At 40.1% G+C, this 20,701-nt stretch overlaps 1 protein-coding gene across 4 annotated transcripts in view; it reads right to left on the bottom strand.

Moving 5' to 3' along the window:
• The window catches only part of AFTPH (aftiphilin), a 42,253-nt gene extending 22,504 nt beyond the window's left edge, over positions 1-19,749 (bottom strand). For all 4 annotated transcript variants that reach the window (XR_003945665.2, XM_030235515.2, XM_030235516.2 and 1 more), the window contains exons 1-2: positions 19,522-19,749; positions 9,116-10,892 (exon numbers count right to left, since the gene is read on the bottom strand). Coding sequence is in view for 3 of the 4 variants with exons in the window: in XM_030235515.2 (XP_030091375.2) it covers positions 9,116-10,882 (1,767 nt within the window). In the remaining variant the exon portion in view is untranslated. The remainder of the gene's footprint in view (positions 1-9,115; positions 10,893-19,521) is intronic.
• Positions 19,750-20,701: the final 952 nt, after the last annotated feature.

Below are 20,701 nucleotides of genomic sequence, written 5' to 3'. Positions count from 1 at the left end.
TTTCTTCTTTTCAAGTTCTTCCCTTATGTTTCTCTTTTCTCTTTAGTATTTCCATATAGACAGGATTTCAACTTCTTGTACCTCTGTTAACTGGTCTTGGACATCAGATGTACTAATGATTCGGAATTTTTTTTCAACCAATTAAAAACAGGTAAACATCAAGCTTTTATTATTTATTAAAATACCAATGTCAATGGTATTTTTTGCAAGGTATGCTTGCAAAAATTAAATTAAAGTCTTTTTAATGTACTCATTTTTACCAGAAACACCTGAATCTCTTTTCTTGCTAATGGAAGGAGGCACAAGCCTGGCATTCAGTGGAGTGTTTCCATCTTTCTAGTTTACGTTCCTCAACAACCACTTTCCTAGTGCTCTGCTGCAACACGCACAGGGCAGCATCCAGCAGCTCCAGCACCTGCTTTTCTACTGGGGAAATGAAAAAGAAACAGAGTAGGTGGAAATCCCAGGAGCATCCCACGGCGTGTGCTGTTTTAGCTGTGCCAGCAGAGCCCTCCTGTGGAGATGCAGCATATTCCAGCAACAATGTTGAATTTACACACAAGTCTCAAAACAGAGGGGTTTTGTTACAACTGAGATGATTTAAAGTTCAGAAAAGCAAGGCTTTAGGAGGAACCTACTTATTTTATTTAGGCCAATCAATACAACTAGGACAAACCTTCATGCAGCAAAACATCTGCTTCACAATTCCAAGAATTATCTGCAACGTTTCTTATTTGAACATTTAGCTGAAAACTTGCCTTGTCTCTCATCTCAGCTAAGCAACTCACTGACCACGTACATCAGCAAACATAACAGAGGTAAACATGTTATCAGAATATCTGGATTCTGTATTGGAGTTGGGATGATGAGTAGGAACTGGGATCGAGTCTGTTCAGACTATTCTTTCTGTTCAGCCACTAACTGCAAAAAACAGGAAAATTAATTGGCTTAGAGCATCAGCTCTTCAGTTTTACTGTCTGTGAAAGAAATGCCTGAGAGGGACAGCCACCAGGTACGGTCACTTGCAAACCATAATGTAAAAATGTGCAAAGATCTGAATTCAGAACATACCTGACTCACCCTCCTCCCCCTTTTTTTTTTCTTTTCTTCTTCATTACGTCTCTGGTAAATTATGACCATAATGAGCCATGTTCTACAGTAAATAATTTTTCTTTTCTTGATCTCTCAATGCTCAGTCATTCTGGCCACACACTAAGTTGCAATACTTGTAGGCTGTTTCCTGTTTGTTGACCAGAACTAAGACACTACCTCACATTTTTAGGAAGTAAAACTAAACAGTGTTCCGAATTCTAGCCTAATGCTTCAACACACTAAAGCATATTCTGTTTCAATTTTAAACCTTAACTTGGCCTACAATATATCACTTCCCCTTATCTTACATTAACAGGTGATGCTTACTTCATTTCTGTAATACAGCAAGAGTACAAATCCCCAGTGAAAAGCAAGAGGCAGATGAATGGCATTGGACCATGGAAACAGCAAGGCATCACATTTCTCGAAAAGGATCAACATTTGAGAACACGCTAGTGACTAAAAATATGCTTGCTTAGGTAATGAAAGAATTAACAGAACATCTCTAAGAACCAAGCAAAATCTCAGTCAGTGTCACATTTCAAATTTGAGTTTAAGAATTGTGCCAAAATTTCAGGAACAGTTTAACTATAGCATTCTTTACACTTCCTGTCATCTTTTCTAAATTCCCAGCGATGCTTAGCCCTTATTTCTATATGACAAAGAATGGTTTCCATAGCAAACCAGAATAATTAATTCTGTATGTGCAAATGGACAAAGGGATGAGTGCACAAACACACATCTCCACACAGTGGCAATGGAAGCAGCTGAACTTGTTTTTGTAACTGGTGATGAAATTCTGTGGTCACAGCTTCCAGGTATTAAGGGCATCACCAAGGTTTTAAAGCTGGTGTAAATGTCCACCTCCTACAAACTTTAATCTATTGTTGCATAAGTCAGACTGCAAGAAAATACTGTGGATGACCGGAAGTAATGTCATGTCTGTCTTTCTGAAAAAAAGAAAAAAAAAAAGAAGGCAGAAACCAATAATTTTTATCCACTTCTCATGTCACTAAAAGTATTTGATACATGATTGTTCTCCATGGCCATTCGAGAAGAATAATTCTTGAAGGCACTTACAGAAGATGTGAAAAGGCTACAGATGCCATTAAACATTAGCTGTGATTCTCCAAACAGTTGATAAATAGATAAATTTATTTATTAATAAATTTAAAGCCTCATAGTTTCTGTAAATGCATTTTTGGTAGACACTTAAGACACGCGGATATCACCACCAGAACCAAAGTATGAGACATACTTTTTAAAAATAAGCATAACCACAGGATTAGAATATATCTCTGTGGCAATTAAACAGGCGTCAAGATCCATTCCTCAGAGCTGAAAGCCCAAAGTACTTGGTCTACACAATTTGTTTTTTCTTCTCCACCACAAGGTCACAGAATCCATGAACTCCTTCAACACAGCAATTCTTCACTGACCACCCAGCACACCAAATCCTCCCCAGCTGCCCCCACATGAACCCAACAGTGACAGGTCACCACCTTCTTCAGAGCTATGAAAAGAGGAGATAATAAAATTTGCCTTAAAAACAATACATTTGAGCCCCACTACAGAAACAGTGGACACAGTGGACACAAATGGCAGTTTTCACTACGTAACTGCTGTGGGTAAAGTTCTGGGGAACTCTGTGTGCAAGAGTGGAAAAAACCCAGTCTTGTTTCTCTCCACAGTTCTAGTCCCATAGAAGCTGTGGAGCAGACACAAGAACTCATCTAGGTGAACTCCCCTTCAAAGAGTGGAATGGTACTTTGTCCTTCCACCCTCTCCCCTTTCCACTGGAGGGCACAGCCCCATTTTTTAACACAAGTCCTTATTTTCCCTTAGGAAATCTCTTGTATCCCACAGCATCTATGCTCTGGCAGCCTCCAGAGGTGCTTCAAGAAGGGGAGAGTCAAAAACAGAGCATGCCTTCAGCCCTCCTCATCCTGCTGCCAAGAGGCCACAGAGGAAGCAACACAAACTCTGGGCTGTTTGCCTCTACCAAACACAAAACTGGAAGATCTAAGGATAAATAAAATCAGTGTAATAGTTAAATTGTTGAGCATGTTTAGATATTCAAGCTTATGTGAAAAGTAATAAAAGAAAAAACATATTAAAGGAGATGGAAATGAGCCTATGAAAGATCCAAAATGCTAAACATATAAAGCAGGAAAGGAATAAAGTCCATATGTACATGAGTGGCTTCTGGTTGGAACTCAAAAGCTGAATGAAAGCTCTCAAAAAATGACAGAACAAAGCTCAGGGGCCAATAAAAGAAAATTATTAACCACTGAGAATTGATTTAACTTAAATCATGAACTCACTGTTCTGCAGAGTGCCTAGCACAGCTTTTTGTGATTATTTTAATAAAATAAAGGTTAAATGAGAAACTCCCTTTGCTGGGGTTTTTAACAACCAAACCACATTTTCAAGCAACACATTTGAAGAGCTAAGTAGCCATTTACTCTTCTACCTTCACCATGTGTGTGCCTGGGATGGGTGCACTTGGGGTTTTTGGTCAGTTTTACTGATGTTCTTGGAGTATTTTGTGGGGGTGGGTTTGGGCATTTTTTTAAGAGCTAAACTTCATGACCTACAGGACACAAGGGACCCAAAGAACCAATTTCAATGGATGCAACTCGCCATGGGGAACACACCAATCAACTTCTTCAAAATTTTCTGGACTCAAGCATTAAACAAAACTAAATGGTTAACCAAAACTACACAAGCAAATTAACAAATCTCTAAGTTCTTAATTGAATGGGGACAGTTTTTTCTTTGAAACAGCTTATGGACTGTTTAAACTATGAATCCATTTCCTTTTCACACGGCAACAATTTGTTTCTTTGTCTGAAGCACAGGCAACACCTCCTCAGAAGCAATGGGAGAACAGCTGCAGGCAGAAAACTCCTGAGTAAGGAAGACAAGCAAAGCTTACAAAGAAAATGAATTTAACTTCTCATGTTTCAAATGTGATGGCTTGTCTTCATCCCCACTTTAAAAGCAGGTTAATATAAGGCAGTGCCATATATTTCTTAGATGTAAAAAACTGAATTGAAATATGTTGTTATTTACATGGGAAAATTATAATGGAAACACTCATCCTAGACTGAGATTTGCAAAGCAGAAAGAGGATGTCACAAGAGCTAAAAAAACCTTCATCAACATAAAATGAGGAATCAGATTTTTTTTAACAATTATTTAAAGAATTAAATGTTAGTCCTATATATCCCAAACCCATTTTAAAAGAGTAACTATAAAAGTTTTGAGCTCAGCTGCAAAGCAAATCTGCAAATGTAGTGGCTTAAGGGAAAAAAAAAGGTTAAAGACTTCTCTGCTCTTTTTACTGCTTGATCTGAGAGAGTTAGAAACTGCAGGGAAGTTCAGGCTAGAAATATGAAGCTGTCTCTCTCCTTCCATGGAGAGCTTCAATGGAAGCTTCACCATTTATTCTCCCTCAGCCGAAGAATACATCAAATATTGCATCTTCCATGCAAGCAAAGTGAGTTATTTATTGTGAGTACACAAAACTCACTGACCATTTCAGTTTGTCACGTTGTTGTTATCTACTGGTGTTATACTAACTTTTCATTCAGACTCTGGGAGGAAGTACAGCAGATGACACTTAAGTGTACAAAATGGAAAATAATTTTGTCCATAAATAGTAATGCTAAAACAACCCCCCCCTCTCAAACTATTTTCTTTTGTAAGAGTCCCCTCAGCCAGTCTGTTCTGAAAACCAGCAATTATTGGCTACTTTTAATAGTATGATTTTTACTGTTATACAGCTACAAATACTTCAGAACTGTGCTATGGACTTAAAACCCTCAAACCTTTCCAAAAGGGTATATTTACAGAAGTAGCCAATATTATTTTAATTTTTCCTAACTGAACTGAGGAGCTGAAGTCTTAATGGTTATAATTGCTTTTCTCCAAAAAGATGCTCATTGCCCAAGACAGAGTACACTCCAAATGACAGTGATCCAGGGTTTTCTTTGTCTGGCTGCCTATTCATGGCTCAGTAACTATGCCTCGCCCACACTGATTAATCTAAAGAGGCAGAGCCTGGGAGCACAGGCTCTCTAATAAGTGAAGAACCTTAAAATCCACTTGGAGGACTGTTCACCTTTTCCTTCATCCCTTGCCCGGATTTTTTAAGTCTCAGGCAAATCAGGTAAGATTTGGCCTTCCAACCAAGCCCTTCTTTAGCTCCTATTGCTCTGGAGATGCCCATGCTCCCTGCACACAGGCAGGCACAGCCATATTCCCCACCCACACAATTACCATGGATTATTACTGCTCTTCTGCCTCACTGCTGAATCCTATATATATACATATATACACATAGATATATTCTTAATGCAGCAGAGTAACCCTCTCAGCTGACTAATGTTCAGCATTATCTCATGGAAAAAGCTGCACTACAAGCCTTATATTCATCATAAACCAAACTTGGTAGTGTGCAATGAGATTTCATAGAGGGGACTAATGCTTGTGGAGATTAGCTCAAGACTTGTTGGTCAACCAGTTCAACCCCAACTACATCCTAAATCTGTTACTGAACACAAAGGCACATCTGTAATGCAAAGTGCAGCCATACTGAAACCAAGCATCAGATCTTTTCAGCTGCAGACAGAAACCAAATGGATTAAGGTATATGTAGCATTAATATGGGTTCAGATGGTAGTCTGTGTGCACACCATGCCCTTCCTCCTCTCCCTTCTACACAGAACTACTGAACAGAAGAGGTCAGCATGTTACAAATCCTGCACTGCAAATTGTGTGCAGAATTCAGAGAGCCTGAGACCAAAGGCAAGGAAGAAAAGACCATGATCTTTTTGCCACTACATGTGACTCTATAAGGCCATTTTTGTGAACTCCCTGCCTCTTAGTTTCATCCTTTATATTGTATATTTTCTAATAAAAACTGGATTAAATGCTTTAATTGAAGCAAAGCCTATTTTTAATTAAAGATTATACTAAATTCACAGTCTTTAAACAGTTTGCCCATCATACATACATCATGCAATCAAGACTGCATTCAGAAAGCACAATATTTTACTGCCATCTCCACATTCAGAATCTACAAACTAAGAAACAAAGGAAAATACACAGGGACCTTTTCAATGGAAACTTGAGCTACTGATAAATAACTTTGCTTTCATGCTGCATTCTGATGGATGAAAATTGCTGTATACATTATTTCCACATTTAAACAGCACTGCTGCTGGCTAAGTATCCTTTTCAATTCTCTGCTTTTGCAAAGAATTCAGTTAGGATCATTCCGTTTACAAACCATTTAGGATTCTTTCATCACCACATTACAGTGACTGTCCCAGCCTCACCATCACTGATCAAGTGCATTCAGTATCTTGTAAATGATCCCAGCTCACCTTTAGCCTAAGCTGAGATCTCAATTTTCCCATCTATCTCAAGTGTCTAACACATGCAGCATTTGTACACAGCCTGCTCTCTTTGGGTTGCTACAGCAAATGCTTTTTAGATCTGCCAGCAATACATTGATGCAAGTAATCCCCTCCTCCCTATCCTTCTTTAGGCTGGGTAATAAAAAACTTTGTTCTCTTCCCTCTCACCAGATTTATCTTGCCTGCCAGTATTTCTGCTCTTGCATCACACAGCTGCAGAACCAAGTTTAATACATGCCCAACAGAAGACTGGCAACTACTTTAAAATGCCATATTTTGTGTTTTGACCTCAGTGACAACCTCTTAAATGACAGCAAGGAAGCTGATCAAAATCTGAGTTTAATGTTACTAAGATTCTAAACTCAGAGTACCAGGGCTGTCTGCTGGCTCATGCTGACTCATTAGTTAACCTCTGTTTCTAACAGCAATTTAGCAAACTGTTGCTCAATGGATTATAAACAGAATTACTATTTAATCTTAAAACAAGTATTTTTTAATATAAAAAAAGTTTTAGTAGATCCTTCCGAAACTCGAAGCACTTACAAAATAACTACTGTTTTTAAGAGTTAACTGAAAAAAAAAATGTAGCAATTGACATTGCAAGGCTAAGGAAACTATTGCAACAGAGAAAACATGTCCAGCTCAACTTCCTCTCCAGTTTATTTGTGTAAAACATTCTCTCAGCTGTACTTCCTCACTGGCAGAGGAGGGAGAACATCACTTTAGATCCAGTCACAACTGACGTAAAGAGAAGGAATGAAAAACCTTGAAGTCTTAATATTTGCTTTACAATTAGACTTCATGGCAGACTTTAAGTAAGGAACTTCCAATTTACTTGACTTTTGTTAAGGCAGGCTTGGGGAGGGAAAACTTAATTACAGAGCCTCTGACGGCTCTGTATTTATAAACATCTACATTCAGAAGTGGTTTTTATTGAAAATCTATCATAAAATTACAGAAAACTTTAAGTGAATATAAATATTTGAAACCTTCAGGCTATCCCTTAATATTAATTAATTACTAGAAAAAAGGGATGATTTACTAGAATCCTCTCCCCACCCCACTTCATTCTCAGATTCTGGACAGTCTTTCAAGTGGCAAGAGAAACAATTGAGATTAATTGCAATAATCTTAGTATTCTCCAATTTTATGGGTGAATAGGTAACAATAGATTTGTGCTTTCAACTTAAGAAATGGACCAACACATTCAGGTGATAAGCAAGGTCTTAGACACAAAAATCTGCCTGCAGGTTTACTCAAGAACCTTTTTTTTTGGCTTGTGAAATCTCTTGGAGGTTTGGAGTGTTAGTCACTGCATGGAACAGCAAGCAGGAAGAGTCAGGACCTGAGGCTCACAGCTTTTAACGTGACAAGAAATCAGTGCTAAGTCCCAAAAGCTTCATTCCATTTGCTGATGCTGGCAGAGCTCCAGCTGGCACAACCTTCTGAAAAGCCATTTCACCTGTCACTGGTAGGAAATGGGAAGAGGCAGGACTGTCACTGAGCAAGGTCCTGAAAGAAAGGACTTACCTCATTTCCTTTTATTGCCAGAGAAGACCCAAACCTTTCAGACACATATTACCACTAACATCCTTTACTGCTGGTGCTGCTTCACGCTTCAAAAAGACAGAGCATACTCTAAACTACTCACATGGAATGGCATGAATAAAAAGAAGCTTTGAAGAAAATTCTTAACTAAAATTCTTGTTCTGAATTTTGTAAAAGTATTATTAAATGCTTAAAGAAAAAGTCTTTGTATGAATAGCCACAGATCTCAAAAAGACTGTTAAAAAGGCTTAGGAAGTAACTAATTAGGAATTAATGAATATTTAGCAACGAAAGCAGAAAACATAGGAGGGGTGGTAAGAAATAAACCTATTTACTTCCCTCTCCTGGAAACTTCTAATTAGAAATAGCAGCAGCTTTAATAAATCACCAGTCCTCTGTGATGTTGTTATAATGTGCAGCTTCCCACAACTGAAACCTAACAGAGACTTATTTTTAAAGAACTTTTAAAGAGTTAACTTCCCAGGAGTTTGAATACCCAAGACAGAATTCCACAGCTTGTGTTTTATCATGCTGTCTGCTTTAAGTGAATTAGTGCAGCTATTTACAAATCAAATCATCATTTTTAATCAGGTTTTGAAAACATTGCTAGAGAATGGTGATGGAAAATTTTGGGAACCAGCAATCCCAGCTTCCGGAACCACTACTTTACAAAAAGGCAACAGAGTCCTCCCCAAAAGGCGTAAACAATGAAGCAAAAGGAAAAACTATCACAGGCTCTGAAATGTTCATGTTGGCTTATTCTTTTGATCAATTTATGTAAATGATTACATGTAATCATCAAAACACATTCCTACAAGTTCCAGCACACCGTGCTCATTTGTCTGTGGGAAGTAACAGTGCTGCAAAGATCTGCAAGATCCAAACACAGCATAATGTTTCATATCAGCCCATCTCACAGAGCACATTAAATCTCTCCTAAAAGGCAAACAAGGACTATTCAAATATTTGTTGTATGCAGAAGCAGGAACCAGGAAGAACTGTAGGCATAAGAGATGAACAAGACTGAGGAAAACAAAGCAAACTCTTACCTGAACTGAAGGTGATAGCTCTTGGGATTGCTTACTGATAGTCTCCTGGAAAGATGCTAGAGCAACACTGTCAGTCTTGTGTAACACTGGGCCATCACTCCTGGCAGACGCATCTGTCCTATGTGACTGCCACGTCTCTTTTCTGTGATGAGATTCACCAGCCTGCTCATCTCCAAAGGCAGCCCAAGAAGAGCTGTCTTTTTGTTCATCTTCAAAAGCATTCCAGTCTGTAGCCTGGCTACAGCCTGCTGAACTGAAGTCCGCAAAGTCATCCGAGTCCTGGAAAGCAACACTCTCATCTTGAGGTTTTGGCACTGAATCGAAGTCTCCAAATTCAGTATCATCACCATTTTCTACCTCAGTAGTATGCTGGAAGTGTACCCCAGAAGTTTTACTGGTAGTATCACATTCTAAAGTGTCAGCAGCCTGATTTAGTTCAGCTTGGTCCAAACTTGCTGGCTGCTGACAAACAGTACTTGTGTCCCTGAATTCACCGTTAGGCTCGCTAGTGTGTGCGGGCTGTTCAGAAGTTCTTTCTGAATCAAGAGCGTTTATTGAGTCTTGAGTATTCCTGAAGCTGGGAGACGCACTGCTGACTGAACCAAAGTCACCAAACTCATCATCATGTTTGTCACTGCAAACTAAAACTTCAGTGCTACTTCCACCATTCTTGAGATCTTCATCACCACCCAGCTTGTCTCCTGCAGGATCACAGCTGAGGCTTTGGATCTTATCAGCCTTGATGTCTGCTGCATTTGATGACTCCTCAGGCCTACTAAAATCTTTGCCATTCTCTATGTGATGCTGTCTTCTCCTCCCACTGTGCTCTCCGTTCTCTGTAGTGCATATTGAACTTCCAGTTGTTTGAGATGTACTAGAAATTGCAAATTCCAGTGCTGAGGGACCCTGTTCACAACTAATTTCTGAAATGCAAACCTCTTCATCACTATGAGTTACTCTGTTTATTCTGTTGTTCTCCTGAATGCTCACTGAGTCTCTTTCATTAAGAACACTGCATATTGTAGCCCCTGTTCCCTCTAAATGGATTGGGGTTTTGTTTGAGAAGATAGCAAAATCTGCAACATCTTCACCTGAGCTAGGCATTGAGTTCAAATTTTGCTCAGTACTATGGGTGCTAACAGTTTTCAGTCCCTTTGAGTCACCAATACTGTCTAGATCTTCTGTTCCCTGAGGATTTACAGGGTCTGATGCTGCAAATCCGTTTGTTAGAATCTCTAGACATGGAAGTTTCTCACCATTACAAGCATCTATTTGCTCATCCTGCCTCTCAACTGTTACATCAGTTCTAACCACGTGAGAAGAAAAGCCCTCTGATTTTCCAGTGTTGTCTCGTTGTTCCCCCCTTCTGTTTACATCTTCTAAAGTGGTACCTGAAGTTCTAAACTTAGATTTTTCTTTGATAGTACTAGTAGCTGACATATCAGAAAGCTCCTTAGTATGAGTAGGAAGCTCTGCAATGCAGTCTTTATCTTTACCATTTTTAACAGATGTGAAAGTTGCAATGCTAGCTACATTGTCAGAATAATCATGGAGTGGGATGAAATGATTTGTGGGTATAAACTCTTCCTTTGGATGACTGTAGTCCGCTGTATCAAAATCAGCAAAAGCTACACCAGCAGTGCTCACACCAGAAAATCCTCCAAACTCATCTTCATCATCATCATCAGCTCCATTGTCAAGTGGTGGAGGGGATGAGGAGTACATTCGAATAATGTCTGGTTCCATTGTTTGGTTCTGCTTCAACATCAATGTATTTCTGTACGAGGGAAAAACAGAGCTATGTTAGAACTTGGCTAGCTTTCATGTTCTCACATATTTCATTTTTATAGTTTCATGCCTCACTTTTGAAGTGTGTACATAGGTCAATACCTGTATTAGACATCGGAAAGCAACACTCCCCCAAACCCATGTGTTTTACAAGTCACAAAGAATCTATTGGGACAGTTCAAGTCTCTTCTAAACTACTATATGATCAAATTGTCAGCAGACAGTGCTGAAATTATCATTTTGAGCTGTTGTTGCAACACACTGGCACAGCTAAATTCAGTTTTAACTCATCAGTTCTCTACCTCCCATCACCAGCAGTTCACAAAAGTGCCAGTGACCCTGGTCCATTTTTTGCCACACTCCTTGTGTGCTCAGGTGCGTGACAGGCATTAAGCCACTCCATTGGCAATGCCACAACAACCATAGACATAACGGACCTTCATCACTGTCAAAGACTTCAAAAAGTGCTTCCATAAGCTCTGAAATTGTGAAGGAGTGGAGGAAGGAACTGCTGTTAGAACCACTAGCAATGATCTGCTGCCCTGCTCTCTTTCTACCAGCCCATGGGTTTCTACCAGTTTGCTTGCCCTGTGTTCTGGATTTCCTACCCACAAGCCAACACACTGCCTCCACTGCTGCTGCCACCAGCCTGCTTCTGTCTTAGGAGCCAGCTGAGAAATGCCATCATGATGCCACCAGTAAAGCCTAGAGCCAAACACACTTCATCAAAACTTATTCTCAAAAAGAGAGCTGAGCACGATTTTTCATAAAATATTTAACTACAAATCACTAAACCACAGGGGGAAAAGATAAAAGAAGAAAGTATTCCCATGGCCTAGATAGAAACAGATTAAGGACTTTCTCTGTCTTAACATTGCAAACCATTGAAAATTTCCTAAAGAATGATCTTGACTTTTTCAATGCTGTGTGCAATTAATGAAACAATAACTACTAGTATGTATAAATTCACAGTTGTACACATCACTGAACTAGTTCATACCTTAAAACCCTTCAAAGAAGAGCTCACAGCAATCTCTCTCCATTTCAAACAACACTTGACATGAATGAACTGTAATAACACTAAGCCTCGCCTACAGAAAAAGAGTGGAAGCAACCTATACATATTGGCAAATATTTGAACTTCTAACCACCAGAGTAAGTGCAGACTTTACAACACTAGTTATGCAACACAGACAAAACACGATCCTTATATCCAGTGCCTTTAGCAAACAACTCTGTAGAAGTACCTAAGAGCAGCACACAAAGGGTAAAAAAGCAACAAATGAAGCTCTGCAGTTCTTCTCAAGAACAACATACTTGATATTTGCCAGGAAAATGGCATCATCGAGTGACTAACATACTTAAAAATTTCTTTTTGAAAGGGTAGTTTGCAGTTACAAAAGTACATCATGCTTATCAGATGAAAGCATAAAGTAATTTGTAACATAACATGCAAACTGAAGAGAACTGCAAAGGAATTTTGTTTAGAATAAAGCCTAAGTTGTCAACAAGCTCCCACATAGGCTTACTCAGCACCAGCTGCTTAACAAGGTATTTGAGAGAAGAGATTCACTCACTCTAAACTTCTGAACTTTCCCATTAAAAGAAAAATTTGTCCGTATGGGTCATCAAAAAACATGTTTTTTAAATCTTTTCAGATTTATAGGCTTGTATAGGTTGGTTTTCACGGGAGTAATTTGAAATATCACATTCAGGTCTGTGTTACTAACTACACCACCTTACATTAGTGGATTTCATTTTGGCAACACATGCCAAGAAAAATTAATATACTATCCATCATAACAACTCTACCCATTTTTTGGTTGTCCATTTACTGTATGACTATTTTAACCTCAGCCAAAAATAAATCCCAATAGAGTTGAGAACATCCTTGGAGGCAAGGATGATCTAAAATAACGCAAATATACAGTTTCAGAAAACAAGTTTCAGAAAATAGAGCAGAAGAAACTTCCTTCAATTTTTCATTTCAAAGGACTTTTAAAACATCACAGGGACCATTTACAAAGCAGCAGTCCAGCAGCACAATGTTCCAGCTACATTTCAGTAACAGTTGCCAAAACAGGATCTGCAAGGAACATTAACTGTACATTTAAAAATTTGATCACAGGTTTGATAGTCTACTACGTGTTTTATCAGTTTAACCCACAAGAACCCACTGCATAACCAACTGTATGGACTCCTGTATAATTATTTTTAAATGTCAGGTATTTCCAGTTATGCTACTACTGCACTTTAAAAGCCAAACACTGAGAGCTCCAAAATGTATGAATCTGCATTATAAATGAGTGTAAGATTACAACTGACACAATTTAATTGTTGTTGAGAGAACTCAAACTGTAAGAAAAGGAAAAAAGTCATAATAGTATTCCCCCTCCTCTTGACTAATCAGTGATAAATTTTTAAACTGGGCATAATCCCAATTCTCCTCACAATATAAAACAGCATGGGCATTTTATAGCCTTAATGCAGTTTTCTTCAGAAAGAATTTCATTATGGTCCTCTTTCACAACTTCCAAAAGTGTTCTATCTGCCAGCTAGAAACCAAATTAGTTATTGTCCATTGAAACTTCTGGTGAAAACCCACAGGTCTGACAGAACTACTTTGTTCCTTATTTCATTTAGTTAATCCCTGCTTTGTCTGGCATTTCAAATACAGCTGGAACTGTGACTTCATCTTTTGTAGTCCTTTTACCCAACTCAGACATATTCTTGGTCAAGACACTCTGCCACATTATTTTATAAACCTGGTATTTCAAGTGATGTTTACAATGTAATTTAACCCGAAGTAGAATTTCAACAAATTCTATGACCAATAATATGGATTATTTATCATCACATTTTGAGCCAATTGGTGACCAAATTTAAAAGTCAAGTATAAAGCTAACATGTTCTGTTTACTTATAGATTCTTTAAGCATGTATTTCTTAAAAATAACCACCAATTCTTCAGTACACTATATAATAAGGATTATGATTTGAAAGAAATTATAACAGTCTTTACTTGTGTAACAGAGCATAACTTGCCTAACTTCTGTGATTTGTAATAAGTAACAACCCAGGTTTCTGGCATCAGACCTTACACCCTGAGGTGAGGAATCTGACACACTTAAAGTGTTCATGTTTAGTGGATTGCTTTAGTCACAAACACAGAATAATGTTGACAAATGCCAGTAACTTCTGCAGATCTCAACAGCTTAAGATTAGAGTGAAGATAGATTTCTATCAATTGCTCATGGCATGTGGTTGTACCAAGGTTTTCTAGGAAAAATAAAGAATTGTATTCTCTCTCAGATGCCATTTTCCATATTTCTTTCTTTTACCTGTTTACTTGTTGGGTTTTTATTAACTGGAAATGCTAGTTTTTACTTCCATGAGCTTCATACTCACATTCTAATGTTCACCATCAAGAAATTTCTCAAAAAATTTCAGTACCACAAACAGGAGACCACTGTGTGAGTCCTACTATAAATGCAATTCACCAATACACTCGCAAAACATACTGACATTGTACTCTAAGGAAAAAAAAAAGGCTGATTAATTAATTAAGATTCAAGGTTCAAACCTTTTTTCTCAAGTCACATGCATTTAAGAATGCAATTCAAGTTAATTTGAAACATTAAAACAAGAGAGAAAACAGAAATCAGTAATGCTAGAAAAATTTTGATAGGCAAGGAACTGGAAAGAGAAAATGCAAATCCTCCTTTTCTGATCACTAACTAGGTTTTCAAAACATTTACAACAAAACCAGGCTATCTGCTTATTTGTTTGCACTAAACAGGGAACAATATGTGCTTTCCTCACACACAGATCACATCCTTGTTCACTACCTTTTTGTAGAGTAATAGCAACAGCCTAACAAAGACTAGGCAGCATAGAGAACAATGCAATTACACTACACAAAAGCAGGTATAAATAGTTCCTTCTCTGTGTATCTTCTAAAGCAAGACTTGAAACAGCATGTTTGGCTCTTACATAAGACCTAAAAAAATCAGGAGGTCTCAAAGAGTATCTCTAAAGAAATACTTGAGGCATGTAAATTCAAAAGAAGCCCCTTGTAAAGCAGAATGTTTCCTTTAACTTGAGAGGAAGCAAAGCAATGAATAACCTCTCAGCTGTGGATTATTCTAAAGAAAAGCTGAGTTAAGCAAACCACCTCCTTAAAGCATACAGGAAACACAATAATCAGAAATGGCACAATCAAGATCTCCATGACAGAAATCACAACTGAAATACCTTACAGTAAAAGCCTTGCAATGGCAAGGAGATGGATTCAAGTCATTATTAGCTGCTAGCATCTGATCGTTCCAAGAACATTTAACTCTTACTGCAAGGGAATTCCTCTAGCAAATGCCAAAAATATCACAGTAAGGACCAGATTTAGACTTCTTATTACAGCACAGTGTTGGCTTCCAGTAGCAAAAGCTGTCCTCTTCCATTATCTCTTTGCCTTTTCTTTGGCTTATGAACAATGGAAACCAGATTCCCAGTCTTTCTGCACCTGAGAACCTATTTCTAGAATGGAAGTTGTAAATGAGGAGAGCCTGTCTGTTAGAACAGCATTTCTGCAGCCCAAATCTACTCTAGAGAGAGTCTGTCCAGGCTGAACTCAGTATGTTCTTAAACTGGTTTTATAAGCTTACTTTTATTTTTGGAAATAGTTACAAGCAAACAAAATACAGCAAGAAAATATTTACTTCATAAAGCCTCCAAGAAATCAATGTTTTCGATTTTGAACATAATGCTTATACAGCCAGAAGGCCCATTACCCAAAGCAGGAGCTTCAGAGCACCTTTTCTTGGACATGTTTGAGTTGAGGAAAACAATATTCTCCAGTTCCAGTAAGGCAAACTATCTAAGCCTTATTTCTCACTACCAAACATTTGGAATTAATCAATTCCACCGTACATTACTGTGGTTTCAAACACTAAATTTGCTGGACACTTTCTATTACAAAGTGTTGTATGTACAATGAACGTTAAAGTAACAGAACTCAGGACAACTTCACCGAGAATCTGGCACTAATCTCAGGCAGCTCATTCTTCCTGTTCTCCTGCGCTCCCCAGGCTGGCATTAAACACCAGGCACCTCTTGACAATCCAGCCTATTCAATATTCAAACCTCTTTGACAGTGCTGCTCTTCCTTTCATCAGTGACAATGCAGGAAGACCAAGTTAGGTGGCACAAATGTGAAATTTAAACAGATATTGGATATAAGCATTTTCATTTTAAATGTTGTTAAACTATATAAAGAAGCAAACATGTATTTTCAGTATTGTGCTGCTTCACTTCTCCCTGTTTCATTCTGGCTTAGCTGCAGAATCAGAAGAGCTGCAGGAAAATATGAATCTAAATATTCTGTTGGTTCATTAAACTCCTTTTTTAACCAAGAATAGCATTACTCCCCAAACCTTAAAGACCAGGTTATCCTCAAAGTTACTATAAGCAAAAAAGTGTTTAACTCAAAGTCTACTGATGTGCCTTAACAGCTGCAGATGAAGATGCTGCCTGCACATAAATCTGTAAACAGAAAGTGGGGAAAATGTTGTAAGAACAAGCCCATCTTAAATTCATAAGGGCAAACACAACTGGCTGAGGCAGTCAATCAGGTTACAATCTGGCTCTGTGGAATGCAGCATTTGTGTCCAACATACAGCACACAGCCACACAATGTGTAAAGACAGATGTCACAAGTAACACATAACACAGATGTTTTCATTCTTCTGATTTCTTAAGTTCCTTTTAAAACAGTGCTTAACTCAGCAAGAAATCTATTTCTGGATGTTACCTTCAAACATACTAGCTGGGAGTGTGTTCTAAATTAGGATAAAAAGATGCTAGATTAGAAAGTATTAGAACAAGATTACCTAGGGTCAAGTGTTCTCAGAGACCTCCTCACAGAGCAGTATGATCTCCATCACATGTAAACACTTCAAACTTCACACAGACTGCAGCACAGAGCGGATCAGAACTGCCCAGGGCTGCACTCTGCTGTGACAGCTTCTCCCACAGCCTGGCAGAGGAAATACAGCTGCACAAGGAACACAACCATGGGTCTCCTTCCCATTACTATAAATGCACTTACTGCTTGTTTTTCAGTGAGCAGGCTTACTTATTCACCACTTATCCCACCTATCACCATTTATCCCACCTACAGACATTACCTCATTTTGAAAACACAATACAGGAGGGACACCTAATACTCCAAAGAATAAAATCTATTTTCCATCGCTTATCAACAGACATATGAACTTGAGGTTTCATGTTTCCTTCACCCTACTATAGTGAAGAGAGGATTTGCTCTTCCCTGTGGTTCTCCCAACACAGGACTCCTTGATTTGAAACAAATTACTTGCTTTACACCAGATTTCTTAGATTACCTTGCAAGTGGCACCAATACAGAAATACTCCTTGCAACTGAAAACTTTAATTGCCAAAGACATTAGCATGAAAGAAAGTCTACAGAAAATGAGACTGTCAGCTTTCAAACAAGGCACATTTCAAGGCTTTTCTTCTCTGTGTGTGTGTGTTTGTGTGTGTGCAATAGCAGCAGCTTACTCAGTGGTTTTTTTGCACAAAGGAGAAAATCTAACAGACAAAATTCCTAACACCTAGGAATGAGTAGGATCTAAGGCACTTCTCTGACTATCCAGAAAAATTATAAGCATTTTGAATCCCCATGAAAGGGTTAGCATGTCATTGCACTGAAATGTTCACAAAGAAGCAGTTTAAGTTGTCAAACAGCACAATAGCACAGAGAGGAATGAACATTCTGTCGAGATAGATAATGGTATCTGCAAGAAAATTATGCTGCTGAGTGTAGTGAAAACAACTCGATCGAGCATCAGTTTCTTTACCGCTGGATTTCCAACTGATACCACAGCTCTGCAAGGACAGCTCAATGAATATTTGAAGAGGAAAAGGCAGAGTAGACTGAGGTCCATCTTTATTATTTCCACTGTGAAAGACAAGTCTTTTCAAAGTACTGAAAGTTTCAGAATATAACTTTGGGTAATTAAGGTATTAAAAGGCTTGTGTTAGCTTAGTAATCTACTGGTGGAGTTTTTAAGTAGAAATGTAGAGACCACATAGAGCCCTCATCACCAGCAATATGTAACACAAATATGATTCACTGTGTGAACTCTAGATTTTACAGTTTATTAAATCCCTTACTAAACAAAAATACGATCTGAGCAAAACCAAAGTACATTAAAAAACAAATGAGGCCAAGATCCTTCAACTGCTTACTTATAAACAAATTAAGGAAATAAAAACAAGAGGTCATACTTTCACATGACCTTAAAAGGTCATACAATGTGTACTTTATGCAACTATCAATGCAGAATGAAAACACCAGAGCTCCATTAGCTTTTCTACATATTTTTAAGTCTCATTCTCACACTCATGCTATTTACTCTTACAGACATGACTGTTTAAAACAAACAAAAGTCCTTAGTAGTCACAGGTACTCCAAGTCTTTCCCAGGCTCCCATAATTAATGTCACATTCCTCCAGGTACAGCTCCAACTTCTGGAGGAGAAACTGCTACCTGTGCATTGCATGAGCAAACCTCTGCCTGTGCTGACAATACAACAGACCATTTTTATTTTTAAAGTAGGCTAATTGCCTTTCCAAGTCTAGTTCATATGTCCAGAGGATAAAACAAGGAGGAAATACTTTTAATTTTGTTCAATCTCCAAGGACCAATCCAGCTAAAAAGCAGCATCCATCAAACTCACTTTACCATGTGCTCAACAGCTGAAAAATTAGTTCTAATGAAGCATGTTGGGCTCTAAACCATGCATGGAAACAAAACTTGTAAAACCAACCCAGTGCAGCTCCTGTCAGCAATCTTTCTCTACTCACTCCAGTCATTTATGAACAGATGTTTGCTTAAGGAGCATTAAACTGCCGGTTTCCATTTCTGTGCTGAAGATGGAAGGAAGGGCTGTCACTATTAAGAGGCCAATTTACTGATACTTTGAAGGAATCATAAGGTTTAACCTTTGTTTTTAAGGCACTGTCTTCTCTTATGAAAAAATTATATTTTGGTTCATCAAGTAGACACTTCTCATAGCAAACTGAAGCGTCAGGACCCAATAGCATTTGAGCAATTTCGCCTCATTTCAGAATGACATTACCTCTTAAACAAAAAGAAAAATGCCATACTTAAAATATCGCAACTCTGTTCAGCCTGTCATGTCCAGACGCATTTAGCAACAGATACGCTTTACGCCCCTCGAAAGAGAAAGCTTGTCAGGAAAAGCCAAACACACAGGACAGCTTAACTTCTTGCACCACATCCTTAAGCCCTCTCCCAGCCGCGGCGCCGCTGAACCCCAGGAAAACGCGGGCCCCGCCGCAGGACAAAGCCGAAGCCCACGCTCCGGCTGCGGCGGGACGAGCCCGGGAGCCGCGGGGCTTCCCCCCTGCCCTGCCTCGCCCGGGCCCCGCCGCCCTCCCCCGCGGGCCAACGGGAAGGACGGCGCTGCCCCGACAGGCCCCGACCGCCGCCGCCCCCCGGGGGCAGCGCCGAGGGGTGCCCGGCGCCCTTCCGCGGCCAGGCCCGGCGGGAACGAGCCGCCCCCCGCCGTCTCTTACCTGCGGACTGCGCGGGGGGCGGCGGGGCCCGGGCGGGCATGGCGGCGGGCGGGGAGGGAAGGAGGGAGGAAGGGGAAAGGGGAAAGGGGCTGCGGCCGGTTATCTGCGGCCTCCCGCGGCAACCGCCATGGAGGGGAGCCCCTGTGGGCGACAGGAACCGCGTCGCTGCGGCCCGGCCCCCTCCGGCCGCCGCCTCCCGCCCGCCACCGCCCACCGCGCTCCCGGCACGCACCGCGCCGCCGCCCCCGCGCGCGTCACGTCCGGCCCGGCCTGGCCCGCTCCCCCCCGTGCACAGCCCTGCGGATTCATGGCTGAGGGCGGTCCCGAGCGTTCGGTTGCGTCCTGCTGTGCCGGTGGGAACCAGCGTCCTAGAGCCGCTTGGGCTTGGAAGGGACCCTAAACGTCAGCTCGTTCCAAGCCTAAGCGAGTGTGTGTTAAAATTGTAAAGAATAGCGTTTAAAAGAGTAGCGTTTACGTAGCGTGCAAAGCCCGCCATTCGCCCTGGGGCCGTGGTTAACTGAGCTCCGTACAGCGGTCACAACGCGGTACGAATTGCGTTAATAAAATAGCGAGCGAAGAGTAACATTAGAGCTTCGTTACGGAATCACGGAATGAATTCGGTTGGGAAAGACCTCTGAGGTCAGCGGGCCCAACCTGTGACCCGGCCCCGCGGTGTCAGTCGGACACCGAGCGCCGCTTCCCGTCCTCCCTTGAACGCCTCCCGGGACGGTGACTCTACCGCCTCTGCGGGCAGCTCATTCCAAGGCTTAATAACCTTTTCTGTGAAGAAATTCCTCCCAGTGTCCAACCTAAACCTTCTCTTGCTTACAACTATGGCCTCTTGTCCTGTCTCTGGTGGCCTGGGAGGAGAGGCCGACCCCACCTGGCTGCAGCCTCGTCTAGGAGCAATAAGGTCACCCCAGAGCCGGTGCTCCTCCAGAGGCTCCAGATACAGGCACACCATGTTTAAACACGCAGTAGTTTGGATAAGAAAGGCTTAAAACAGAACATTTCACATAGGTTAGTGGAATAAAAATACCTCAAATGCATTTAAGGGTAATTATAATTAATCTGCTAATTTAATCAGCAATAGAAGGCTTCTGTGAAGCAGGGGGGAATTATATTGTTAATGCAACGTTTCTGTGACGTTCCGAATCCTGTTAAAATAGCTGAAGATAAT

The sequence above is a fragment of the Serinus canaria genome, chromosome 3 (genome assembly GCF_022539315.1).
Source record: "Serinus canaria isolate serCan28SL12 chromosome 3, serCan2020, whole genome shotgun sequence".
Taxonomy (NCBI): Eukaryota; Metazoa; Chordata; class Aves; order Passeriformes; family Fringillidae; genus Serinus; species Serinus canaria.
The sequence above is the reverse complement of the archived record's forward strand: the minus strand, read 5'-3'. Positions and strand labels throughout refer to the sequence as shown.